This window comes from Mus caroli, chromosome 13 (genome assembly GCF_900094665.2).
Source record: "Mus caroli chromosome 13, CAROLI_EIJ_v1.1, whole genome shotgun sequence".
NCBI classification, from domain to species: domain Eukaryota; kingdom Metazoa; phylum Chordata; class Mammalia; order Rodentia; family Muridae; genus Mus; species Mus caroli.
This window is the reverse complement of record NC_034582.1, coordinates 102,784,438-102,805,231: the sequence shown is the minus strand read 5'-3', so window position 1 is coordinate 102,805,231 and position 20,794 is coordinate 102,784,438. Positions and strand designations below refer to the sequence as shown.

The following is a 20,794-nucleotide window of genomic DNA, read 5'->3' as shown; positions in this document are numbered from 1 at the left end:
CCCGATTTGAATCAGGTTGTCTGGGACCATGATGGTTCCAGCTGCAATGTGACCTGCCTTTCGATGCAAAGAACAAAGTTCTGTAGAAAAGCAAGCTGTGATATAAGAAATCCAAAAGGTTTGAAGAGAACAGAAGGAAGGCTTGACTCAACTTAGAAGTCAAAGTAAGCAAATAAAGCAGGTAGTTGCTAGGACAGAAAATTAGTGCACAGAAATATATTCTAATACAAGGTTCATTGAGCAGTAGGAGAGTGACTTCAGATAACATAGAGTCCCACTCAAGGAGCTAGCTTTGCAAGGAGAGGAGGAATCAGGGCACAAAGTTGGCCACCAGTTGGACTTTAGCTTCTTTATTCCTTCTTAATACAATGGTCATGTAAATTTCCTCATCAATATGTCATGTCAGTTTTATCTAGAATACCTTGGGCTTTGTTTAGAAGAGAGCTTCAGTTATTTAAAAACATATGTTCACATTAGTAGCAGCAAGGGCTAGAGAAGATGTGGAGCAAACAGGTGCACATGCTCAGTGTTGGTGGGGATGCAGACAGAGAGAGGTAATAATAGAAGTGTATGATAATCTCAAAAACTTCAATTAAAAAGCTCAAATGTAGATACATGTGTTGAAAAAGATGAAGGGATTAAGATTATAAAATTGATAAGTAGACTTCACTCTATGAGAATTGAAAGGTCGAGGCAAGATGTGGCAGGGTCCACTGCCATATTATATACAGGGAAAAGCTAATATATTTTCTTGGCTAAATTAAGCACAAAAAATGTTTTCTTGATTTTTGTTGGACAGGGCAGGCATGCATGTAAAGAGTTATGAGCATGTGTTATGATGAAAACGAACTGAAATACAATATCAGTGTCATGAATGCAGGCACAGATATAACTGAGCTGCAAGGCTAATTTTAAGCCTTTAGTCTCAGCAGAAAGATGAAGCATACATGCATATATAGATATATACATAAAGAGAAAAGAACAGTCACTGAATGATTAGGAATGAAGTGCCAATTAGTTTTGAAGAAAGTTTCTTGGAGGGCTCTCAGGTTAAGCACCATTCAGAGGAAGAGCTGAATATGAAAACTCAGAAAAATTCTCTCTAGTGTTAGAAGTTAAGATTTGAGAGAATTATTTAAGCTCAAAGCACCATTTTTTTAATATAGAAAAAATTTGCCTATCCAAACACACAACCTTTCTCTTGGAAGTTGAAATTAATCATGACAACCATAAATTCTAGGGACACCATTCTGGAATTACTTGCGATCTAAAACAGTCTTTGTAAGATATATATGCATCAATTCTACACTGGATGTATTTACCTATTATTGTGGATGTCAGCACTTACAGGCATAACTTTGTTGTCTTAATGATGAAAAAACCTCTTGTTTAAGTTAGAGCATGTGAAGCATGAATTAAGCAGACTATCTACAGCAGAGGCTAGGAATTGTCTACAGGGAAAGCTAAATACAAAGAAAAGCATGAGAACTTCATGCTAATGAGAAGGCTCAGAAGATAAAGGCATTTGCAACCTGAGTTTGATTCTCTGGACCCAAATAGGAGAAAGAGATAGTCAAATTGTAGAGGAACTATAATCCAGCAACAAGGCAGCTCTGGCAAGGAATCACATCCAAAGACCTTCTAGGTTTATGTGACCCAGCTGGACTGAAGACATGTTCTGGGTTACACCATGACCTGGCTGAAATACAGATATGTCCTTTCATCCCAAACAAACAATAAAAGTAAGGTTAGCTTTTACAAGAAAGTAACCATGTTTGAAAGTGCTGTCTAATTGAGGGGCAGACAAAATGATGAATCAGAGAAAGATTTGACAGAGTGAATCCAAGATGTGATATGCAACTCTCACTAGAATAGACAGATGGCACACAGGGGCAGAGGTAGGATTCCTGGGACAGTTTTACAGAGGTAGGTTGCAGGTGAAGACAGAGTGAGCTGGAGAATGAGAAGAAGCAAGAAGATTAGAACATACTGTTGAAGTTAGTATGAAGCCAGGCAGAGCAATTAAGTAAGAAGTCAAGAGAAGCAGGGTTGAATCAGTCAGCTTGGAGAGGGGTTTGGGCAAGAACAGTGGAGTTGAAACAGCCAGCCAGAATTCAGAAAGATCTGGAAAGAGTGAGCTTATTCAACAGTAAGCCTCTAAGAGGACAATTACATCTAGCAAATAAAAAATTTACTTTTATACCAAATCCTTCCAGATGTCCTCTGACCTCCACATGTGAATGATGATATGCATATGTCCCTACATAGTAAATAAATATGTGTAATTTTTAAAAGAAAATCATCAGAACTCAATCCCTAAATAATTTTCTGGTCAATGTATCACTTCTCTGTTTACCTTGAATGGAGGAACAGTCACATTGTAAGAAGAGAGAAATGAGAACATGTATCTAAGGGATAGGCCATTGACTCTTTCCAGTTTCATAGTAATCAAACTTTTCACTTTCAGATTTAGAAAATAAAAATGTAGAAACTCAAAGAAGAGAAAAACTTGAAGTTCCCTTATAAGAGATCAGGACCACTCAGTCCATTATACTAAGTTCCGTAACCATGGCTGAAATATCACACAACAGCCCCAGAAAGAGTAATGGTGATTCCAGATATTCTATAATACTAAGGAATATCTGTAAGTGGAGCACAGCATACATATCATTTGCAATTGCCTAGTGTAAGACTCTGGGTTCCAACCCCAGTGTCATAAGGAGGGAAAGAAGGGAAGAATGAAGGAAAAAAGGAAGGACAACTAAAGGGGGGGGGACTCTAAAATCTGTTAGAAAGTATGATCATGGGCTATGGAATCATAAAACCATTAAATAATATCTATTAATGTCTTCTAGTCGTGATTTCTCTAAAGCATCGTAGAAACATAAAGGAGAATTTACATTAATAAATATTTAAACTAGATTAGACCAGCTGAAGTCAGTCAGAGTGTGCTTCATTATTTTTAGTGAGTGCGCTTCTCAGCGAAGAGTGATACTTTCAAATAAACTCCATAGAGTTTTGAAGAATCTTGGTAAAATCAGGCCATACATATGGAAGTGTGACATTTGAACAAAACCTGCAGAAAATTTCCTATTAAAACTGAGAAGAGCTGAGGCTTTTTTGTTTCACTTTTAAACTCAATTCCCACAATGTATTTTATTGTCTGAAGACAAAAGTCAAAGCAAGCATCTTACAGATTCTGTTTGTCACACAAGAGTTATTTCCAGGCAGCACGAGGGATCTCACTTTTCCAAAATCAGGTCTCAAACCTGGGACTGCACGCAATGAATATATTCATAAGACACTTTCTACCAATACCAGACAGATAGCAGCAACAGAGACTCTGCATGCTTTGGAATTCCCCAAACCATTATTTGACAGGAAAATATCATAAGAGCAACAATTTGATCACAAAAAAATTCACGATTTAGTAATTAGGAACTGCAGCACATCCATCAGACCTCTGTGCCATCTCCTGGTGTCATATTGTGTGAGTCAGTAAGTTTAAAAGCAACAAAACACCTTTTAATGACTTGATATCTCCTCTCAGCATCTGTGTCCTATTTTCAGTCTGCTTGACACCCTTGAACATGTTTCATGGCCTGACTAAGCACCCTGTTTGCCTAACTAAGCCATGTTCCCTGCTGAGATATGACTTTTTTTCTTTGAATTACATATCTCATAGGAAACAGAAATAACTAGACCAAATTCCCTAAGTATCTCAAGACTCTCATCAATGTAATTCATACATTATCTACATCTGTCCTCCTAGCCTCCCTCCTCTCTTAGAGGCACTGTGTTTCTCACTAGGTTTCCAGATCTACTTCAGGATTCTTCCTTTGGGAATGACTCTACATTAGCAACTGGCTTTTCCTCCCTTTGTACCCTCCCTGTCCTGCCCTCTACTTCCCCTCCCACACTGTCTGCTTAAAATTGTCAATGAAGGCATTTTCTCCAAGTTATCTAGTTGTAAGGTTTGTTTGATAGATTGATTGATTGACTGACTGATTGATTGAAAATAAATCTTTCCTTGAGACATTCCCTCATCCCACTCTCCAAATTGTTTTCAGCAACTGGTAATTCTTAAACCATTCAGGACACACACACACACACACACACACACACACACGTGTATGATATTTTATATATATATATATATATATATGAGTGTATGATACACATACACGTATATATCATATATATGATATGATTATATATGATATGATATATATATGATATGATTTTATATATATATATGAGTGTGTGTGTGTGTGTGTGTGTGTATGTGTGTAATATATATATGTATGTATAATGGTCTTCTGTTCCTGCACTTCTTTAGGTATTTGGGTTAAGGCAATTAAGTTGAGTCTTCCTTTGTATGTCATGATGCCTTGTATATCTCTGAATCTCTGAGTTATCTGCTCTGTACTGTACTATAATTATATGTTTCTATAGTTGCCTTAAAGACCTATGGCTATCTCCAAGATAGGATTCTTATGGTATTTATTCCGGAATACTTTATGCTTAGAAGAATCAGTATGTTGCTCCTATGCCAATATAACTCACTACAAATGATCTTATCCAGCATCAGATCTCACTTCAGATAGCGCTAATGCTCTTTGCCTATGGGCATTATAAAATGTAAAATCCCATCATTGGTTGATCACTTTGAAGAGCAGCAATGATAGCAGCAAATGCCAAAACTTATATGATCAGCAAGACGCGGTCAGAAATATTTCATTTGTCAGTCACCAAGTAGAGCTTATAATACAGTTCTGTGGCTAGTTTGCACGTGACTAAATAGTACACCTAAAAATACAGTAAACTGAGCAGACCTTTCATGCCCTGCTGACTGCTTTTGTGCCTAGTATAGAGGGCACCTCACTTTGCACCGGTGCGCTGTTCAGTTAGCATTTCCTGCAGTTGTATTTCTTCTTTGTCGGCCTAAAGTGTGGCAACTATCTGAATACATCTGCCTAGAGAGCCATCTTCTTCTAATCCCCAAAGAACCCTATGGGTGAGCATGGCTCAGGAACACAGTTCAGGGCAAATTCCTTGCAGACATTATTCATTCTGAGAAAAGAGAGAAAGTTGCTGATGTAGGGGAAGTGCAGGTCTTAGTGCCAACATGAACGAACGCTGTTTCAAGGAAAGGCCACTCACATTCTCAGCTGTCTGGCATACTTATGCAACTTGCTAATGATTTTTTTCCTGGTATTTTGTTAATCTGTTTTCTAGAAGGCCCATGGACACATTATGGAGGCACATTTTACAAACAAAAAACCAATACGGTTTGTTACAGGGAGATTGAGCTTGGAAATAAGGCCAGACCTAGAGTAGGCCGGTTTCATGTGTCAGCAGAATGTCACCTTGAGAAAGCATGACATTTGAGAAAGTCCCTTATGCTCTAAGCATTCCATTCTGTAAAGAGTGAGTCAAGACAGTGAAAATGGAAGGCCACTGTTGGCTAGTGAGATGGTTCAATGGATCAAGTGCTTGCTGTCCACAAGTAAGGACCAGAGTTCAGAATTCCCAGTGCCCATGTAAAAGCCAGACATGATGGTATGTATATTTCTGTAACCTTGGTACTGGTACTGGGAAGACAGACAACTCACTCGTCAGCCAGCCTAGCTGAAACCACAAGTTCTAGGTTCAGGGAGAGACCGTATCTCATAAAGTAGAGAGATATTGAAAAGATAAGAGACAGGCTTCACATGTACAACAATTTAGCAATCGCTGTTCCCCCAAACACAGATACCATACATGATGTTGCTATTATAAAACCACAGGGGATGGACATGAGAGCTTGGTTAGTGTTGTTGCCCTCTGATACATACTTGGGAGTTGTCATGTCTTATATAGCCTGCATGTATAATCCAGGTTATTCATCCTTCAACCCTAATACATACATACAAACATACAACCATACATACATACATACACATGCACACACGCACACACACATACATATATTTATACATACACAGAGACAGAGAGACGGAGAGATACAGAGAGACCGAGAGATACACATGTATCCATGTATATATGCATTACAAATTTTATAAGACACTATCCCTAACCTGTTGTCTTTGCTATGTTTATAGGGTGATAATTCTCAAACCATAGGAAACACAATCTAATAGTCTATCAAGTGATTATAAGACCACCCTAGTTAACTTATGGCTTAGAAGGATTTTTGAATTATTGCCTAAAAGATTGGAATAAAGTTAGACACCATAAAATTTTGTGTGATATGAGTAAAGAAAGATAGAAAGTGAGTAAGGGGTTAAAACAGACAAAAGGAAAATTAAATCTCTGGCAAATGAGAAAGTCGTTGTTACTTTCCTATTAGTTATTCTTTTGTTTTTAGCACTCTGAACCACATCCCTTACCCCCACCCCCAGAGTTGAAGACATTTTCTCTCCGCTGAAGACGTCAGCATTAAAATAGCAATTCAATAGTCAAAGCTGAAAGAGCAGGGTGGGTAGTGAAGCACGTGACAGACATGAGATAGCCCACATTATTGGCTTATGATTTTCTGTTTTCTTTTTTGTTTCTTTCTTTTTTTTTTCTTTCTTTTTCTCCTTTTGTTTCCACAGTCAGTAGTTGAGAATGCATAATTTTAACAATCTGAGAGAGACCTAAAAAACTAAAGCTTAATTTGCGTACATTGTGGGCACACACTAGAATTTCCAGTTGCAAATTTCCTTCTCAATCATAATACTAGTAATCAAATTTAATTTTCACTTATAAGTTCTAAGGTATCACTTAGAATTCAAGAATCATATCACTAGAGACAATAAAAGACATTAAAATAGAAAGCCAAGAGGCAATTAAGGTATATTTAATAAGATCAGAAGTTCATCTAATTAAAAACAACCTTAGTCTAAGCCTGACCTTCTGCCTATAATGGCCTGAATTTACAGCTGTGCTTGATTGATGGATGGACAAGAAGAACTCCCATACCTATCAGCCATAAGTTGATTATCCAGTGTTTACAAAGAGACTTTTTGGTCCTACCAGGATCTAGACCCAAGCTTTGGGTCTGAGAAGAGCTGTTGCAAAGAGGAAGAGAAAGTACTGTAAGAAGGTCAGCTGCCGTGCAACTGCCGTAGAAAGTGCGCAGATCCGGACTGAATTTTGCTTACCAGACTGAGAATAATACTGTTGTTCTATACAAGACGTAATACGGTCTGTGCGTACATCAGTACCATTTACCGTTCAAAGCGATCTCGGTCTGTACACTTTACTTCTACGTATTGTTTCTGTAGTTTCAATTTAAAAAGTTCAGACCAAAAGTGGCCAGAGAGAAATACTTTCCCTTTGTGAAACAGCAAGCCATTTGTCTTTCTTCAAATGTTCATTCATTGGATTAATTGTTTAAAATACTGTGTAATTTTGAACAGATGCAAATTATACTATTACATGGTCATGTATACTTTGCCCCATTCTACGAAGAAAATATAGCAATCAAAAAAAAAATGAAATGAGCTAGCTCACAAGTCGCATATTTGGACTATCGAGTTATAACCCAACTCTTGTCTGCTACACTGCAGCCTTTGGGAACTGATACTTGGGAGCATATTTTCCAACAAAAGAAGTGCAGGAGCCTCAAAGGAAAAACAGGCTCAATATTGATTTAAGGGGTTATAATCACCCCATTTCACCTCTTAATCGAGATGAGCTGTCTGCATCACCACAGCAGTTTATGACAAAGCACTTAAACATCTGGTCCTTAGAAAATGAAATAAGTAAATAATTAATCATTATCCACAATTACTAGTCCAAAACCTTCTTCAACAGAGTTTGTTGACGACTCTGAGTCCCCATTCTCCAAGTCAGTTGAGCCCATCCCAAAGGAAATACAAAGAAATTCAAATAGAACGCCCTCCTAAACTTTGAAACTACCTGCCTTCATTGCACTCAGCACAACTTTATGCATCTTGTACAGATTTATAAAATCTTACATTTCTTACAAATCATATTATGCAAAGTTCATCATGTATGTGCGTGTGTGTATATGTGTGTACGTAAAAACTACAAACCCATGTTAGTATTTACCCTTCTTGATAGAATCTGTCATGTAACTCAACATCAGAGTAATTGAGGCTTCTCAGGAGTCTTCTTAATTGCTGCTGGGTGGAATTGAAATTCCTAGAAAGCTGACCTGCGTATTCCTTCTTTGACCATGGAAGACCCATTTCTGAATTGCCAGGCTACCATTGTATTCTCAAAACTTGACAGGAGAAAACACGGAGGCATAGAGTGCTTGTTTGTTCTGTCAGGAGAACCCTTCTCTTTGTTTAGCTAGGCAGTAAAAAGGCTAAAATGTGTAATGGAAAGACGCCTTTGTAATAAAATCCTCCAGCGAATATTTCAAATGTAGCTTCAAACAAAAAAGACACATTCCTCACACTATTCTACCAGCACCCAAGGGGTAGTGTTCTATTAAGCCAACTACTCGAACCACTTATTAACTTTAACTTGTAACCAAGAAACAGTGAGTTTGTCATAGAACTGCATGATAATCAACATGCCAGGCTAAGGATAGGATAATGAGAATTTCGATTTGGATAGTGATCCCGAGAAACTTCGGAAGACTTCTCTAAACCTGCTCCATATCAGTTTCTTCCTGGCCTCTCATAAAACAAAAGAGAAAAACCGCTAGACCACGTCTCTCTCTCTCTTTCTCTCTACCCTGCCTATCCAAAGGGCTTAGCGCTGTCCTAGACCAGAGCTAGGGTTTCTGAAATCAAAGCCCATGGCTCCTTTAAAATGCTTGTTGTTCACAGCCATTGGTCTGTTGCCATCTTCTGATCTGTCCTTCCACAAAGAAACAGAGGGGCATGTGAAGATGAAGAAAGACAGTGTCTTTCTAAATCTTTTCCTTTTGAAACAAGAAGACTGAAGAGCCTGGAGACTGATCCAAGAGGGGCTCTTGAGCAAAGGGAATGAATGATTCCTGTCAAACACCAAGACTTGTTTACTGCAGTGCTGGAAAGTACAGTTATCTTGAAGGAAAGCAACAACAACTGGGGGAGGTGAGAATCAACCCCACACTAAATGGGTCACCTGGAAAAAAACACCACCTTCCTCCTTTGAGTGAAATGTCTCAATATCGAAGCCTTTTAAGGAGCCCAGGGGAAAATAGCCATAGAGAGCATGGTATCCACACTGGCTCAGTTTGTTCACAACAATAACAAATTGGCACAGCGTGAGGTGAAATAGATGAAGGGTTACCTAGCTCCAGGCACAAAAGAAACCATTCACAACTCTCAACTTCTCTATACCTCTTTTGAATGCATTTTTTTTTCATAGAACGACAGAAGCATGAATAAGCAAATTTGCATTTTCTCCCCAAACTGCAGAGTTGAACAGCTCATTTCTTTTCAGTCAGAAGTAGAGGTGAGGTTAATGAAAAAAAATCAAAGGTGATTACACTACTATGTGTTCAAAGAGGACAGAGATCCTGGCTGTTGCAACATAAACAAATGGACTCAAGCAATAAGACTTAGCTGAAACAGAAGCTGTTGTTTTGTAGCAACGTACTCTTTCTGGAAATGAGAATGTGAATCCTTCAAAGGGAAAATAACCTTTGCTTTACTTAAAGCCAAGGTTAAGAGGTATGGCCTTAACCATAGAGCTGTGATAATAGAGGAAAATGGATAGATGCATACTATGTAGCAAGGACTACATCCAGGACTTTTAATCTTAGAATTAAGGGTTCCTGATGTGCGTTTGCTGTAAGAACAACTAGATCCTTATGCTGACAGATGGCCCTCACCAACAAGGGAAGGGAGGCACTGGCACCAAAGCCCTCCTGAGTCGGGAACACTGGTGATGCAGTTGGAAGTGGGCCCCTGAGGCCTACAGACATGCTATTCTGCCTCTTTCATAGACATCAGAGCTTGGGAACAGAGGCTGTGGTCATCAGAGAAGGGAGATACGCCACAGCCCTGACTGTGGATGACTCTAGAGTTGTAACAAAACAGGCACCTGTCAAGGGTAACAGAAGAGTCCCCCACCCCCACATTCACTGGAAGCGATTTTTAACTGGAAATCAGAACATCTGTAGCAACCCAGTAGGTGATTTTGCTGGTGTCTTAGACAATGAGATGGTTGGTCCCAAAAGCAGCTATGGACCCCTCAGAAATCTGTGTTTGTATATCTATTGCTTATCCTGAGTCTGGTCAAAATGTTTACATAGGGAATATACTTTGGCAATCAGGCCCAATAGAGGCAGCCCCTCATGTGTATGTTGGGAGACAAAAGGCCTTGTCATGTGCTTTTATCATAAATCACAAAGTTTCTGCTGTAAGAAATTGAATCCACGCCCCCTCGGAGGTACCACAAAAACAAGCAACTTTCACAATAAGCACCTTTGTCCTTGTAATGGCCTCAGCAATGAGCTCTTACACACTCAGTCACAGATGCCAATAAGAAACGGGATGGGATGGTCCATGTCTGGAGACCTCCATATATTGGATCATTGGACTGAACCTTAACACCTGACCACACATCCAAGAACTAAGCAAGTTCTACAAAGTTGGTCCACTGCATGATTCATGTGTGAACATTCTATCAGAATTCTAGTGGTTCAGCCCAGGACTACCCTCGAATAACTAAAGCAGTCTTAAATATGAGCAGGTCAGGTATTAGGGGGTTTTTGTTTGTTTGTTTGTTTTTTATTGAGTCAGCATTCAAAGTTTCCCTTAACCTTCTATGGAAATGCAGGCCAATTGATATTTGGTGTCAGAAATCCATGTATGCCCTTTTCTAGAGCATTTTCAAATAATAATAACAACAACAAAAACAATAATAACATAGACAAAGCATATTTCCAGTCCTACCATTTCTGTTCCTTACTAGGTAGGTTGTCTATTTTTGTTTATGAACTATTAGCTATCGTGAACATCCTTATGCTTTTCTTATTTGGGATGCTTTGCAGCAACAAGAAAATTTTAATTGCATAATCGTTACTTTCTCAAATGGTCTTCTTGGTTTTATACTGAGCACTCAAGACAGACCTTGCTCTGCTTGCTGCCATGGGGCTTTTAGAATCCTGAGTTTCCAGACTGAAAGGCATTGATTACTTACCATATCCAGGAATGCCTTCTGAAAGGGAAGGTATTCACATGCATCATGTTCGCAGCTCTTCCGTCATTAAGATTTTCCTCGTCTCCTTTGTTGCATGTAGTGATTTTCACAGGTGAATCCCAACAGTCTGGTTTGAGCATCGATCATGGATAATTATTCCAACAAGTAATGAATTTCACCCCCCCCAAAAAATCACACCCCCCCCCAGAAAAGAACACAAACAGCAAAAACAAAAGCCCTTCCAGGATTTGGAGAACGAAACATCACAGAGTATTGCAGGTATGAGTCCATCCATGTAGCTCCTACCAGTGAACACACTAATAGAACCAGTCCAGTCTCTACTCCTAAATGATGGCGAGTATTGTCCTGGTGAGATCCAAGTGTCTTGAGTATGAATTAATGCATCCTCATAGAAAGCACTATGGAATGTGGACAAAAAGGAGTCAAAAGACAGTTTCTTGTTATCCTTGTTAAAGAAGTGTTAGGAGGGAAATGGAAAACTTCAGGTCGCTGTGCCATGCTGTCCTTTAGGGATGAATACTGCTTTTTCTTCTTTCTTAGGAACATATTCCTGTGTGGTCACTTTAACGCAGTGCTACTGTCTGAGTCTGAGACGTGTCCGACGAAGACCTGGGCAGAGGGACTAGAAACCATGTATAGTGCAAGGCAACTTCTTCTCCCGATCTCAGAATTGCTGGTTTCGAATGCTGAAGTAGAAAGGCAATGAGTAATTTCTGCTTTGCAGGACAGGATTGGTGCTGGCTCCCATCATGACTTCAGAAGGCGCTGTGGTGATGAAATTCATCTGCCGCCTAACCCCACAATAAGGCTGTCTGCTCTCTTTCAGTAAAATGACTAAGCTATCGATTCTCTCACTGCCGAATCCCCTCTAATTTGTTGTCGTCAAAACCGTGTGTGAGCTTTTAATTTTTTTTTTTTTTTTTATTTTTTTTTTTAATTAGGAAAGAAAATGAATTTCACAGCTGCAAGGCAGACGTTGTCTAAGAATTTCTTACTCGGCTGGCTTTCTTTTCTCTCTGTTGTCTTTACCGCCCCGATTCAGTTCCCAATTAGATGTCATTTACTCTGGTGCTCTGACATCCGCAAGATTCTCATGCCCAGGCTATACAGACCTTGCATGCTTTTGAAACACAGTGGCAACAGGAGTCCCCCCACACCGAATTTCCGGCAGAACCTTTGGTATCCTCGCAGCCGCCTTGTCTGCCCTGGGCTGTGCCGCCCCAGCTCAGAGCAGGACACTTGCAGGCTCCCTGGTACTGTACATTAACTCTGCAGTAGCCCGCTCGCTCAGCTGCAGACTGCTGCCTGACAGGGGATATGCTGGCGTCAAGGGGGCCCTCTAGGTGGGTTCCCAGTCACTGCAGAGCCGCGCACTCCTTGCTAGCCTCCAAGGAAGAGTGAGCTAAAGGGGTTAAAAGGAAGAGCTTGCCCTGAAGGAGCAGATTTCTTTCAGTAAGTAATTACCAGGCAGGAGGGGAAAAAAGGCTAAAGAAACCTGTAAATAACCTCACAGGGAAATGACACACTGAGCAAATAGGTGGAGGAAGGTTTTTCTGTTTGTTTGTTTGTTTAATTTTCTACCTATTCAACGAAAAGAAAGGGAACAAATGAAGTCCAGAGAGAATGTGCAAATGATAGGTATGTTCTTTCTTTCTTTCTTTTTTTTTTTTAAACAAAAATATGGGGGTGGGGCAGCTTTGCTTACTAGATGATTTGTAACCAGTTAAGTACGGATCTCCACACTCTGATTTTGGACAGGAAATCCTGGGGAAGCTAGTTCTGCTGAAGTCACTTAGACTTCTGCTCCGTTTGCGCATGTCATAAAGCTGCTTGTTTGATTAGGGGGTGTGTTGCTGGGAGGAGAGCTCCCGTTTCATTTCCTGGAGCCTGCCCCTTTGTTGCAGAAATTCTGTGCAATAGTCCCCCGAAAGCACCCCGTCGCCGTTGATGCCATTTTGAAGCAAGAATAAAATAGTAAACTCTTGGAATAGTAGGTTGGCTCTTGAATGGTGTTTGCCTGAAATCAGAGAATGGGCTTCTCCGTGGTAACGTGCGCAACCGTTAATGTATCTCTTTTAACTTGGGTGTTTAATAAGGCCATTATGAAATTGCTTCATATTAAAAGGAATACTGGCAACACTTAACATCCTATTCATCTTCACTTAGGGTTTCCCCAGTGAATTCTTGTCCTTGTAGAAAAAAACATTACTGGGGCGAAGAGGATTCATTTCTCATAAATTCTAAAGCAGATGTTAAAAAAAAAATAGAATTAGTTTCGGAACTGCTAAGGTTTGATGAATTGATGGTCCCAGGTCAAGAATTCATTCCTGGGAGGAGGAAGAACTAAAGGATTCCTTTAAAGCAGTTTGAATTTTGCATGCAGAAAGATGGCACCCTGTAGCACAAAGGGACTTGAGGAAAGTTACTGGGACTTCCTGTGATCGAGGCAATGTCCTTGAAGCACCTTTGTTTAGAAGGGACCAGATCTCGCTCCTAAGGTCATTTGTGAGCCTGCCCAGAACCCTTTCAGCGTGAATTGTTCTTAGCAGACTCTCAACGCTTGGAATCAGGTATCACACAGTAATTCAAACTGGTTTGTTACAGTATATACTTAAATATCATTATTTAAGATCTAGGTGTACTAGTAACGTCCCTGGCCATCTTCTAAGTGCTTCACAGGATCATCCCACTTAATCCACTCAGTGGTGCTGTGAGGCGGAGATGATCTCTGACCCTGTGCTAAAGAGGAGTAGAGGTACTCAGAAGTTAAATATTGCTGGAAGACAAATAGATTTGCAGAAAGAAGTATGACCACATGGCTATGATTTTTGCCTGTATTATTCTATTCCCTCCAAATTAGTTTTGCCCCCTTGAGAATGAACTCTAAGGGCTAGTATGTGTCCATCATCACACTTTCAGGGAGAAGAAGCTCTGGAGCCCACTTAGGTTATAGGCATCTGTCCTTTTCCTTTTATGGTAGGGATGATGTGACAGGCATTAACTATTTCAAAACCAGTACATTCTTCTCATGCCAGGTGAGCAAGCGGGTCTCCTTAGAACGTAATATTTGTAAAAAACAAAAATAAGGTAGCACTATAACTTCCATTCTAATAAGCATTTTCACTTGACATTTTTTGTCTGTTTTTAGTACATTCTATTTCCATTCTATTCATAGGCCAAAGTAGAATGTCTATGCAACCCAACAACAAAAACAACAGCAACAGTAATAGCAACAACAACAAATAACTGAACAAAATTTTCCCAGGCATCACGGTTTCCCATCTGATACTGGCTAGCTATGTTTCCACGTGGGGACAATGACATAAGCAGACACTTTAGATTGAAAACACAAAATGACTCAGTTATTAGGTCATTAAATGAGATTTTCAAATTAAAATATACTTTTAAAAGAAACGTCAATTGATTTTTCCCCCTTAAGTCCTGGGAACTGAAATTGAGACCTCACAGATGTTAGTCATGGTTTCTGTCACTGACTTAAATACCCGCCCTTCAGCCTAATATTTTTAAGGTGAAATTTTCTTTCTTTCTTTCTTTCTTTCTTTCTTTCTTTCTTTCTTTCTTTCTTTCTTTCTTTCTTTCTTCTTTTAAATATGTAACTGTATCAAATAAGATAAAACAACTGAAAAACAATAATAAGCACTAAAAATTCTTGAAGCGTAACAAAGAAAAATATAATTTATCTCCCAGTTCAGGGAGCTAACATTACAAATTAATGAGTAACCTTAAGTTGAGTAGTTTTGCAGACATAAGGCAAATATAAAAGAAAGGTTCTGAGTTAAGAGCTACGGCTAGTAAATTACAAAATGATGCGTCACGAGGCAGTAATGAATGAATGTGTGATTTTCAGAAAACAACAGGCAGAGTAGTGTGGCAGCTTAGAAACGCGTTCTAAAAAGGAAAAACGTTGAGGACTTTCTTGTTTTGTTGTATTTAAAGACAACGGTCACTTTACAGAACTTCTAAGTCTGGGTGAACCATGGCAGGCTCTCTAGCTCATCCCAGCCTCAGTTCTGATAAGCAAAGGATCACCATTCACTACCCACTGACTCTTAGACCTGGGGAGGTCCCTGAGGCTAGGCTGTAGCCTCAGATCAAGCAACACAAAGACTGACTAGGTCTTGTGGTCTTTACATTTTTCAGTCCCGCAGAAAGCACGACATTAGCTGATCATTCAAGGCTAGACGAGTATTAACCATCCTCAAATGAGAGATGTGAGGAAAAATACGGTTAACTTACTATTGACGTATGAGCTCAAACATAGAGCAAATCAAAACACTTAACGTTTTCATTAAAGCTACTCAGGGTTGTGGGTGTAACACTTGTTCTGCAAATAGGCGCGTTTACAGGACTAACACAGAAAGTTGGACACGGTGATGTGGGTGCCGAAACCATGGTTTTGTGGAGGAACAAGGAAAAGGGGACTTCCAAAGTTTGCCAGCACACAGTGAGAATCTGTGTCAAGAGATGGAGCAGGACACCAGATGCCTGCCCCGACCTCTGTCTCCAAGGGTATGGGCAAGTGGATACATCAACACAAGCATCACAGAGACATTTAGACATATTGCTTAAACTTTACACAGACCCAAAGCAAACAGAATGGGGGCATTACCCATTGTCCCCTTGTCCTTTCTAATAAAATCCTTTTGTGAGAAGGAGGCTGACTCTTGACAAACTCTTAGAAACCTAAAATTTGGTAAAGCTGCCTTCGGCCACCTGTGAGCCAGTGTAGAGATAGGGGTCTCAGGGTTTCGGGGTTCCTCTTTTTTTTTTGACTCCTTCCTTTCAAAATTTGGTTCTACAAAAGAGTAACAGAGAGCCAATAGCTTCTTCAAAACCTCGCAATTCTTTCTTGATGTTTGAAGATTCCATGCTCTTCACATTCCTTCAGTGTTCAATGTCCCTGTTAGGTGATGAAAAGGCTAAGTCACCTTGTCTTGCTACTGTAACCACAGCATACCCCAGCCCCACACTGGCCTCTGAACCTGGTGGTTCCTAAGTCCTTCTTGTGCTTCTCAGTAATGGGAGGTGACAACAATTGCCCACTCAATTCAGGTTCTTTCTGTTTGTTTATGATTTTTCTGTTTCTGACCCTTCTTTTTTTTTTAATTGGATATTTTCTTTATTTACATTTCAAATGTTATCCCTTTTCCTGGTTTCCCCCTGAAATCCACCATCCCATCCTCCCTCCTCCTGCTTCTATGAGGGTGTTTCTCTACCCATCCACCCACTCCCACCTCTCTGGCCCCTGAGTAACTTTTTAGTGAAAATATTAACTAAAGCATTTTTATGATTTCATTTATATAACTTCCAAGAGCTTACTAAATCTCTTAGAGATGCCTTTTAGTATATATAAATGCATACACACACACACACATATATATATATCCATATCTAAACACATATATATGTACACACATATGTATATGTATGTGAATATGAGAGGAGCATAAAAATGTGTGTATATGTATATATATATATACTATATATAATATATGTGTACAAACATAGCTTGTTGTAGTATTTTATTTACAGAAACAAATTATAAGCTACTTTATAATACAAAGTGTTTATTGTTATTCACATACATTTTAATACATTCATTTTAATATAAATACAGATTTTTCAGTAAGGAACAATTTACTTGTTTCAATGTTTTGGTGTGTTTAGGACACTCAAAAACTTTATTGGCACTCACTAAATGTTAACTAATGACCATATCAATAATGATGCCATTATCCTCCTGACAACTTTGAGTAAAGGCTGAAGGCGTGCTGTTCAGCACATTCAAAACTGAAACAGGAGAAGTTCTTCATGAAGCCTGGGTTTAGACTGCTAAGCATCAGGGAACTGTGTGGTGTCCCAGCACGTTGCTGCTAAATTCAATTTCTGCATATTCTTATAACTGAGAAACAGTACCAACTGAAATCAAAAAGAAATTCACTAAAAAAAAACTATCTTGATTGTCTAAAAACTAACAGGTCCTTTGGTAACCTGTTCATGATTTAATTTATTAAAAATTCGTCATCTGGGACCATAGAGTCAAAGCTTAAACCTTCTCTCTTAAGCAATGAGAAGGTACATTCACAAAAGAAGTGGTTTATCATCCAATGCAGTGCACTTCATGACTGGAACATCTAGAACATTCACTAAACTCCACTAGAAGTATCTGTAGCAGTAGAAGAGGTAGAATATAAATTTCTAGGATAAGAAAGGGCACTTAATATTTAGTGTCAAGTATAAAATATGGAAATATTCACAGCATATTTGAAAATAAAAATCAGAATTTTAATTATTTTAATTTGCATTTATCTTATTCAATAAACATTTATTTATTTAAAAATTTAAAATTTATCACTATCATTTAATTTGCATTATCTTAATTCGAAATTCTTCCTGTTCACATTTTGTGTACCTTTCACCAACTCACTAAATTCTTTGAGACACAATTTAGTTAGTCATATCTGTGTGTGTATTTTCGTGTGTGTGTGTACAGTGTGTGTATATGTACAATATATGTGCATATATATAGTTTATTATAGTATTTTACTATACATGCTGAAAATTATAAACTAAGTGTAATATGAAGAGCATTCTTTAAGTGTGATTCATGTGTATTTCAATGTGCTTATTTTAATATAAATATAGGTTTTTCAGGAAGGCTACAGTTTACTTGTATCCAAATGGAAAAACAGAAAGCAACAACAAACCTCAAGTGAATTACTGTAAGGAATCTTCTCCTGATGTGAAATTATATTTGATTTTAATCTTAAAAGCTTTAGAGGATTTGCATCCTATTTCATAAACCAATATGCCAGAAATATTCCAAGACAATAATTCACAAATTCAAACCATAAAAGTATCTGTCATGGAATAGAGACCAGCATCAAACAATACTCGTGCTGTAGGATTTCTAAACAGATTACTTGGAAAAATATCTGAAATAATACTATATTTTAAAAAAAAGGAAAATGACCATATCAATAATGATTTCAGCATTTTAGAACAGTACCTTCAGTATGAACTTACAAATGTGCATATGTGCTAACACATTTGGTTTTTGTCAGTGCAGACGAGAACAACATGAGCAAGACACACTCAATTAGCTACTCTTAGCACACAGAATAAAAGCAAAGGGTATTTAAAATATTTTTATTATACATATATATAATATATTATACTATGATATACAATATTATAATATATATGTATTTTATTTTATATGTTTTGATTGACTATTTAGAAAAACCTTTTCTATTGCCTTGATTGCCACCATAATTACATGATAAGACCTTATTGTTGAAGATACCACATATTGTGGGTGCAAGATGTAGAGAAATCAGTCTCAAATTGACTGTGAAACTTCTTCCCTGCTCACTAGTTTTCCTGGTACCTGAAGGTCCCATACAGACCGTTAGGGAAGAAAAGACATCAGCTGTCTTACTCAGCACCAGGCCCTACATAGGACTCCTTACTGACCTTCTAGGAAAACCTACAAGTTTGACAGTGGTAGACCTATAATGGGGATAACTAACTGCTTTCTGATTGGACTTGACACCTATCCCATGGAACATATTCCACCTGTCACAGTAATCCTGGTCAAAAGACTTCAGCCAGGGAGTTCAGAGCCCCCCTGAGAAGAACCCTGCTAGGGTTATTGTGATAAATGGTAATATGATCAAATTACCTTCTAAATATACTTATGGCCATAATCATGGACTGCTCCCAACCTTGGTCAGAAGAGCTTCTCTTGGCAATGCAGAAGGTGTTGAGAATGAAGACTTTGTATGTACGCAACCCTGAATGGCACATCTTTATCAACCCCCAACCCCTACACGGGATCAAGCTAGGTAGGTAAGAAGATCGCTAAGCACTACCCTTTACTGATGGTTTCTTGGCTGAGAAAGCTGATGAGATAGTTATTTGAATCTTCAAAGTCTTACAGACTATGGGTTAATTTCCTATGTTCCAGTAACTAGCCATCCATCCAGGCACACACATGCAGCAATAATGAGACTTCATGGGTTACTAATAGGACAGTAGGAGGAGTTGGAGAGGAGGAGGAGGAGGAGGAGGAGAAAATGATGTTAGGAAGAGGATGTACTGTGATAAATATAAGAGGAGTTGGAGGAGTAAGTGCAGATTGTATATAATCATATTTCATTGCATACATGTGCGAGATTCTCATAGACAAAAATAATATATATGTATTGTTTTATAGTTAAAAGATAAAAATCAAGAGACACTATATTTAATGTTAATAAAGAAACAGGTGTCAATCCTTGTTAGTAACTTCAAATTATAATATCAAATTTTGAGTTTCTAATATTCATTAGGCTCTCTGAAAGGCTAGGGAACTTTCAGCTTTAAAACCAAAAACTCAGGAAGGCTGTGGTGGTGCACACCTTTAATCCCAACACTCAGGAATCAAAGGCAGGTGGATCTCTATGTGTTCAAGTCCAGCCTAGTCTACAGAGTGAATTCCAGGAGAGCCAAGGCTACACAGAGAAGCAAACCCCAAACAAACCCAAACCCAAAACCCAAACAAATGAAAACCAAACTAAACCAAAACCAAACCAAACCAAATCCCTAAAAACTCAATGGTTGAATACAAAATCTACATTCAATAATGCAAATTTTCCACGTAGATCATTACCTCTGTTAACTTGGAGTTTTATGTGTGTATATAACCAGCTGAGTTATTTATTCTTCTGCATCTACTGGAATACTGCACTTGGGACAAGATACAATTATCAGAGTTAGGACTATTATCAGTAAAGCCATGTCTATTGGCAAAACGAAGTAGCTGATCAAATATCCTTAAAATGTCACTATCAAGCTCAAATGTGTGAGTATATGCAAACATGGATTTCAGTGTGTGTAGCATCCCTTAACCCAGAGAACCATTGTTGTAGATATATACTCTCTACACAACGCAGTGTTGTAGACTCATACCCTCTATACAATATAGTGTTGTAGATACATACCCTTACACAACCCAGCACAGTGTTGTGTAAGTTAAGCGTTTCATACACACACCCTCTACACAACACAGCACAGTGTTGTAGATACATACGCTCCACATAACACAGCACAGTGGGTCAGGACAAAGAAAGTGATGTTTGTGGTAGGATCAAGAGAGGCATTGGGCTGTATGCTTGTCTTGCCTGACTCATCCTCACTGATCAGATATAGCTAACTATATTTCTTGTCATTAATATTTTAACACCTCTTTCCAGTTCTGTCACTCATTCTGCCCGTTTCAAAAGTCATATAATCTGGAGCTGGAGCAATGTCTCAGTGATTGCGAGTACTTGCTGCTCTTGCAGGGGACAAAGAATTAGCGCTTGATCCACATCTGACAATGTATCTCTGCAATGACATCTCAAGTGTTGCACATGTGGAGACAGTCTCGTGTCTTTTCAATAGGTGAGACAGGATTTCATGCTTCTTTGTAAACTTGAAGCTCATTATATGCTTTAAGAAACCATGCAAGTCTATGATTGGGAACACTATGGTCTTCACCCACACTGGGGAAAGTCTAGCCATTGTGGGTGGTGCCCACCTGTACTGGCTATTTTTGTGTCAACTTGACACAGCTGGAGTTATCACAGAGAAAGGAGCTTCAGTTGAGGAAATGCCTCCATGAGATCCAACT

General features: G+C 38.8%; 1 protein-coding gene across 5 annotated transcripts in view; it reads right to left on the bottom strand.

Annotated features, from left to right (window-relative positions):
- Positions 1-20,794, bottom strand: part of Pde4d (phosphodiesterase 4D) — a 1,431,689-nt gene that overhangs the window by 488,782 nt on the left and 922,113 nt on the right. The window contains exon 1 of one of the 5 annotated variants that reach the window (XM_029468214.1): positions 11,098-14,130. The exons of the other annotated variants lie outside the window; for them this stretch is intronic. Within the exon in view, the coding sequence (XP_029324074.1) occupies positions 11,098-11,237 (140 nt within the window). The 5' untranslated portion in view covers positions 11,238-14,130. Of the gene's footprint in view, positions 1-11,097; positions 14,131-20,794 lie in introns of those variants that run through there. 5 annotated transcript variants of the gene reach the window in all.